At 41.4% G+C, this 7,615-nt stretch overlaps 1 protein-coding gene across 1 annotated transcript in view; it reads left to right on the top strand.

Moving 5' to 3' along the window:
• Nucleotides 1-7,257, top strand: part of DCUN1D3 (DCN1, defective in cullin neddylation 1, domain containing 3) — a 14,313-nt gene extending 7,056 nt beyond the window's left edge. Inside the window, exons 3-4 of the mRNA XM_009324788.1 lie at nucleotides 393-925; nucleotides 2,950-7,257. Of these exons, the coding sequence (XP_009323063.1) occupies nucleotides 495-925; nucleotides 2,950-3,433 (915 nt within the window). The 5' untranslated portion in view covers nucleotides 393-494 and the 3' untranslated portion in view covers nucleotides 3,434-7,257. The remainder of the gene's footprint in view (nucleotides 1-392; nucleotides 926-2,949) is intronic.
• The last annotated feature ends 358 nt before the right edge of the window (nucleotides 7,258-7,615 follow it).

Below are 7,615 nucleotides of genomic sequence, written 5' to 3'. Positions count from 1 at the left end.
GTGTTTTATATTCTATATATAAAATGTGTGTATACTTTTAAAAACCATTTCCTTTAAAATATTTCTGGGTTAGAGTAGTCTGTCTTGATGAAGCCTGTACATGAATCAACCTCTTTGTAACCTATGTTACAGTAAGAATTTTAGGAATTTCCTTTATTAGGACCCGTTAGTATACTGCAGCCACTGAGTGAGCTGCATTGATTTCTAGGTAAAACAGCCTGAAGTTGCCTGAAATTTATGGCATATGCCAACCTTCTGTACACTACTCCTTTTCAGTACGCAAAACTTAAATATCCTGAAGTCGGTCTCTTACTGGTGAATGTTATCCCACATTTAATACTTAGAATATTCTCGTGGAGAAACAGCAATTTGACTCTGAAACTGTTTTTCAGGTTAGTTGACTGCCGCTAATGGCATGGTGAGATGTGTTGAAGAGCAGCTGCGAGGGTGTCCGACGGCAAGGGGACTGCTCTAGAAGCTGGGCTTGCAACATCATGGGCCAGTGTGTCACGAAGTGCAAGAATCCTTCTTCTACGCTTGGCAGCAAAAATGGGGAAAGGGAATCCGGCAGCAAGTCGCATAGTAAGAGAAGTGCAGTCCACAAAGATGACCATGGTTCAGCTTGCGGGAAGTCTTCAGGAGATATACTTGTGAATGGGACAAAGAAAACGGATGCTGCTGTAGAGTCCAGTCAGCCTCCAACATTTTCTGGAGATACAAAGAAAGACTCTGTTTCGAGCGCAGAAGAATCTTCGCTCCAAAGGATCGGGGAGTTATTTAGGAGGTATAAGGATGAACGGGAAGATGCCATACTGGAAGAAGGAATGGAACGATTTTGCAATGACCTCTGTGTTGATCCCACTGAATTTAAAGTGCTAGTTTTGGCTTGGAAATTCCAGGCTGCTACCATGTGCAAATTTACAAGGTTAGTTCTTGTAGAACTTGTAATTACTTTTCATATGTTAAAGTATATCCTGTCATCTGTATGTTGGAGAGAGAGCCTCATTAGCTTCACTTACTTATTTCTTCTAACACTTGCATTTTGATCAAATTCCTACCACTGCAGAAGGTAAGCTTCGTATTGTCCTCTTCTCCCCTTCCCCTCACAGTGGGTTTCAGAACTGAAAATGTGGTTTTGGACATTATGCTGCTAATGATGAACAGTGTAGTGAGATTCTATAGACATTCGTTTATTCTTGATTTACCAAAAGCAGTTTTACTGTATCCAGCATTATCTTGGTGATGAGATTGGACACTGAAATTAATTTTCTCTTTTAAAGTAATGTGAGATTCCTTAGTAATTGCTACCAACTCTGTTATCATTCTGTGAAAGAATGACAGACTGCTTCCTAAGAATTGTTCCTGCCCAACCAGTGTTGCACTTAATGTCTTTTTCCAACAGTAATCCTGTTAAAGCATAGAGAGGGAAGGAAACACAAGGTTTTTGACACTGGTAGCTGTTTCATACTGGCTGACAAGTGATTGGTATTTAAAGTGCTGTCTGTCCTTCTGGACAAGGGGGTCAGTCAGCAGGCTTATAGCATGTGTGATGCTACAGGAAATGACAGAATGGCTAAAACTGACCAGAAAAAAATCACACAAAAACAAACCCCAAACCCAAAACTACAACAGCTCCCCCCAACTTGATTAACAGTGTCCAGGTAAGACCAAGTAAAAACTTCCTACAGGGACTTGCTGAGAGAGAATGAATTTTTTATTTTTTGGTCTATCTAGATTGGTTTGAGTAACGCTACCTATTTTTACTCGGCTTATAACTTCCAAAATTACTTTGGTGTTCTGAGCCTTGAACCAAGCCTCTGCTGTGCACTGAACACAGATAGCTTTTCCAGCATCTTCAGAGTCTTTGTGGATGTGAATGTGTGTCAAATGGATGAGTTACTCTGGAATGCAAATGTGGATTTACTAGAGGCTGGCGGCACAGGTATTTGCTAACATGGTAAAGGAATTGCAAGTAGTGTCTGTGATTCTGCACAACCACCATGAGTTTTATTAACATTGTTTTGGTTTTCTTGGAGAGAGGACAAATCTAGTGGTGAGAGGTTACCTTTGTTTAACGGCATGCTCCATGATACAGGTGCTGATTGACTTCTTCCATCAAGGAAAGCAATGCGGTCTTCTGTTCTCCTGAGCACTTCCCGGTCTCCTGTCTTCCCTCCAGCCCGTGCTGTGTCAGAGTCTGCTGGCCTTGGTTAATATTGGCTGGTTATAACACTTGCTCATGAGCGTTAGAGAAATCAGAGCTAACCATCTACCCACTTGGCCAGATTATTAGTGGGCTGATTAGTGTAGGACTGGTGCTTCGAGCAGTGTTTATACGTTGCATTGTAGCCTGCGTTGTGTGATGCTGTGCTCTCTTCCACTCTCTCGACAGGTGCCTTGCTGACTGTCGCTATTGGCACCCTTTTTATTTTGCTGGCTGGAAGAGCAACCAAAAACCACAGGAAAGCTACCAGTGAATTGCTCTGTCCCTTGAGAACAGCTTGCCCAGAGCATGGATGTTTAGGCATGGGCAATATTGAATCAAGCTGGTTTATATATGGCGCTTCAGTGCGTAAATGTGGTGTTTTAAAACATTTGGCATTTCTCCTGTGGTAAATTTTATTCACTTTTTATTGTGGAAGGCACTGGATGTGATATTATTGAGTAGTCAGAAAGCCAGACAGCAAAATCTCTTTTGAATGCTAGCAGTGCCCCAGCAGATCTGAGTGGTGTCTGTGGTTCCCCAAGCCATGAGGAATTTCTTGGAAACGTCTCCCTTTCCAATAGCTCCCATTGCCAAGATTTTTGTGCCGCCTGGGCTGAGAGCACGCCTTGTCTTGTCCAGATAACCCTCTTCTGGTTTGACCTAGCTGAACGGAGATGGGAAGTGTTCAGTGCATGAGGTCGGTGGGAAGCGCTCGCACTAATTTATCTTCTCTTGCTTAATAGGAAGGAGTTTTTTGAAGGCTGCAAAGCAATAAACGCGGACAGCATTGATGGCATTTGTGCAAGGTTCCCCAGCCTCTTAAATGAAGCCAAGCAGGAAGATAAATTCAAGGATCTCTATCGTTTCACCTTCCAGTTCGGCCTGGACTCTGAAGAAGGACAGAGGTCGCTACATCGGGAAATAGCCATTGCCCTTTGGAAATTAGTCTTCACCCAAAACAAGCCCCCCATTTTGGACCAGTGGTTACACTTCCTAATCGAGAACCCCTCAGGAATCAAGGGAATCTCCCGGGACACGTGGAACATGTTTCTAAATTTTACTCAGGTGATTGGACCGGACCTTAGCAACTATAGCGAGGACGAGGCCTGGCCGAGTCTCTTCGATACCTTTGTGGAGTGGGAAATGGAGCGAAGGAAAAAGGAAGAGGAAACCAAATGTATTACGTCTTCGGACACAGAGGGCCTGTGTGCGGAGGAACAGACTTAGCGGCGTCGAAGCAGCAGTGACGAAAGCAACTTGTTGCCCTTCATGAAATGTAAACTCTGGATGTTTCTGGAAATTACCGAGGCTCCAGATTTTTCTACTTTACACCTTTTTCTGCCTTGTCTTTGAAAGGGCTCTAAAATGCTGTATCATGTTTTAGGCACTTTCTTAATTTTGGTTATTCCTTTTACTCTTGCCCTGAAATATTTGACCCTGGCTACAAGTTAAGCATTTTTGGTTTGGTTTTTTTTTTTTAAGACTTCAGATTAGTATAAGTAAGTCTGATATTTCTTGCACAATGTAGATCTTTTTAGTTAGGTTAAATTAACATTGCTAAATTATACAGTGCCAGATTAAGTTTTTCATACTACATCTGTCAGGGCAGGTCTGTACTGTGTGTAGTGCTGTTTACATTGTTGAAATTTTAGGCTGTAATAACTTTAAGGTTTTATACCAAGATGAACAGCAGTGTTAACTGTTAACTATAAATGCATTAATCCCCTGGTAATAAGGCTCTAAAAAACAACATAAGCAACAGCTTTTTGTAATATGGCTAATTCCCATTTTAAGCTGACTCACTAAGAGTGAATGAGTCCAGATCATTCCCTTTTTCTGGAGTTTCAAACTAAATGTTGGGATTGTTTTATAAAATTACTGTACCTGTCAGTCAACTGAGTGGTAGATGACGATTTATATCTAAATCTCTTACACATCATGTAATAAAAGAGCAGTACTACCTCAGTTTTATTGGAAGTGGACTTCTTGATGGACTTCCATTTTCTCTGGAAGTTGTATTTTTGTGGTTACATGAGAATATTTTTACTTGACTAAAAGAACCAAAGGTTCTGCTTCTTAAGTTTGCTAAGCATTGACAGAAGCAGCACACAAACCCTAAGTCTTCAAGGAAAACTGTGGTATAATTCTGCTTTAATTTGTTTGATTTATACCTAAAGTATTATCTTACTTGTCTGGCAAGCACAGTACTTCTATGTAAGGAACTATCTTTTGCATTAATATTGACGAACCAATTTTTTAAAACCTGTGTTTAATTGCTAAATCGCAGTTAATACTCCACTCTTTCTGGAGCAACAATATCGGCATCTGATGACAAAGTGAATTCTTAATGTGTTCTTAATGACAACAGTGTAGATGAGTCATTTTTAGACTGATTTGATAATATTTGGATAGGAGTCAATTTATTATTTTACAATGCCTGTATTGGGACTATTTGCCTGTTGAAACTGTTGTGACTTAAAGGGAGTTTTATTAACACTGGTTGAAACTTTTTTGGTTATTGATGCTACCTTTTTAATTTTAGTATGTCAACTTTTTTACACCTTTTGGTAAAAGGGATGATTGCCAAGGCTTTCTATAGAGCTAAGTACTGGCTTAATGAATTTGATACACTTCCATTACACACCTTTTATTTTCAGAGCTGCATTTCAGGATCATAAAACGGCTTCAATTAAAAAAACAAACCAAAACAAAAAAACCTGGACAGTCACCCATAGCATCTAATGGCTTTTGTGATATAAGGGTTTTAAAGCTAAAGGGAAACAGATTTTAAGTGGCGAGCTTGTCACTGGATCCAGGATGGCATGCTTTGCACATCTGCTGTGCCCCACAGGGGTTAGCAGAGAGAGGAGGAGGATCTGCCTGAATTCTGTCACTGGCTTTGCTGGTGTGCAGCCTATGCAATAGCTTGGGTCTGAGATAGTAAATCACTAACAAAATGTGGGTATTGAAAACTGCTTAAAAAGAAACCCACAAGCCACAGATAGCATCTCTTTCATCTAATAAAAGGAGAGTTTGGTCCATGCTGCTTCTGCAAACTCTTACTGGGAGACGTGTTAAGCTGTGGAAAACAAATGTAGTTGTTCCAGATGCAGCTGAGTCTGTCCCTTTGCAGGAGGGGAGCCCTGAACTTGCTGTATTATAGGGAAATATACCCAAAGCTTTGGCCTTGCTACTTCCAAGCTACCATGGCACAAGCGCTGTTTGGCAGCAAAACTGTATTCTGATTTGGTGACCAAAGCACTTGTGCTGGTATAACTGAATTTATGGTGAGACTTGCCGGTGCTGTTATTTTAAAAGAGGAAAAAAAATTCCCCAACAGAGGCTACTTTGTTAGCAAAAGTTCCAAATGGAGACCCGATTTGATAGTAAATGTGAAGACTGTATTTATGAGTTTGAGACTACTCATTCATTCAGCCATCAAACTATTTGTTCCTCACTTCATTCTTTTTTCCTAAAGGGAATTTAAAATGTCCAGAGTGTGAAAACGTAACCATTTAAGTGGATAGCCAGTGCATGCACATGAAGTCGTGGCAGTGGCTGCTACTGATTTATACACCAAACTGCAGCAGCTCCAAAGGGTGAGGGATAGAGCTCTTTAAGGAAGGTGTTTATCTTGTGGTCTGAATGTGGATTGCAGTAAGGAAATAAATTTGTGGCACATTGAGGCTTAGCCCATTTCAGTGCATCAGATGTAATACAGCTTCTTTTTAAAGACGGTGGTGATGAATATACACTAAGGGAAAAATCTTATTTCCTCTTGGGGAAAGGACATGCAATTCTCTGTGGCTTAAGTCCTGTGCTTTCAGTACGAGAGGACAGCCTTGCTCTTGTTCTGCTGCTTTCAGCCTGGCAGGAGCAACTCCACCTGTTGGGTAGAATACTTGCAAAAATAGCCAAATGATCTATCCAGCAAAGTACCATTTATTTTTAGCCTAACTTCAGTTTTTTAATTACCATTTACAGAATGCAGGCCAGACCTGTATCAGTTTTAAACTCCTGAACCAGGAGCTGAAGGTGCAACTCTTTGCTGAAAGTGAGAGAGGACATCAGACCTTCGCTTGGATTGCCTGGTGATTTTTATGATCCTAAATGAGAATAGACCGTACTCTGTAATGCTGGTGTACCTGTGTGAGAGTGGGGTTTTGTACATGTTTCTGAGAAGTCTTTAACAATATTGGAGCCTCTGAAAATATGCTTGTTTAATGGTTAAACTGTGAATATCTGTGGAACAGGCCAAATACATTCACTCTTCATTTTTATGTAATTTAAATCTTTATTGTGTAGGGCACAGGACTGTAGTGAGCAGCGATGCTGCCGGAATCCTTGAAACCATTGCAACTATTTAATTTTTTTTTTAATTAGAGTATGCATTAGAAAACTTGATGCATGTAGTGAATCTGCTGCAACTTGGGATAAGTAACTATAGATAACTATATAGATAGTTTTAGTAACATACTGAAAAACTGGTCTGGCATCCACACTCTGTGGCATTTTATTGCCTTCTCTTATATGCAAAGAAATACAACTTCTGTAAACTTTACTCCCGAGTAATAAAACACTGACCACCTGCACCATATTATAGTTCGCAGCACCTTTAAAATTTGGCTCCCAGATCGACTGGAGGCTCAGTTGTGCTAATTTTTACTTGTGTGGGTGCGTTTCTGAGGTCAAAGACTATTTATTGATTCAAGTAAGGATTTGAAAGGTTCCGCCCATAGTTGGCTGTAAAACACGACCGAGGAAATTAATTGAAATTGAACGCTGAATTGTGAGTTCACTTGCTGCTGGTGCTATTCTATATGGAGAATTATAGCTTTTTAATACCGTGCAATTGTAATGAAAGAACCACAGGAATAATAAATGAAGGTGTGACAGGTGGCATAAAATCCGATAGCTGAAGCCCGTGGCGGTTCGGTCTGCCCCAGGGCGGGCGCTGGCTTCCCCAGGCTGGCACAGCAGATCTGCTCGTGAATCAGCCTCCGAACCACTATAGCTTTTCAGCCAAGCACGTTTAAGAGCATGAAACGGGTTCACCCTGCTCTGCTGACGGGTGAGTGACTCGGGGCTGGTTGCAAATAGATGCGGCCCCTCTTCCTGAGGGCAGGGTGGCTGTCAGGTGGGGGGTTCAGAGTGCTGGGGGCAGCAGCAGCTTTGCCTGCGTGGCTTTTATTTCACTCCTTGCATGTCTGTCTGAGCCTGAAGAACCCATGGATCCCAGGACCGGTACTAGCCTGTCACCTGTGGTGCCCAGACATGGCCATGCACTGACTAGCGACCTTAGTATTTTCCTGGCACTGTCAACGTAAATATCTTCCGTACAGTTCTAAGCCTTGTTTCCCAAAAAACCCCAGCAAAGTTAAAGAAACACCATGTAGTTAATAGCCACGT

Source organism: Pygoscelis adeliae, unplaced genomic scaffold, assembly GCF_000699105.1.
Source record: "Pygoscelis adeliae isolate BGI_AS28 unplaced genomic scaffold, ASM69910v1 Scaffold85, whole genome shotgun sequence".
NCBI lineage: Eukaryota > Metazoa > Chordata > Aves > Sphenisciformes > Spheniscidae > Pygoscelis > Pygoscelis adeliae.
Note: the sequence above shows the minus strand (reverse complement) of the source record. Positions and strands in the feature narration are given on the sequence as shown.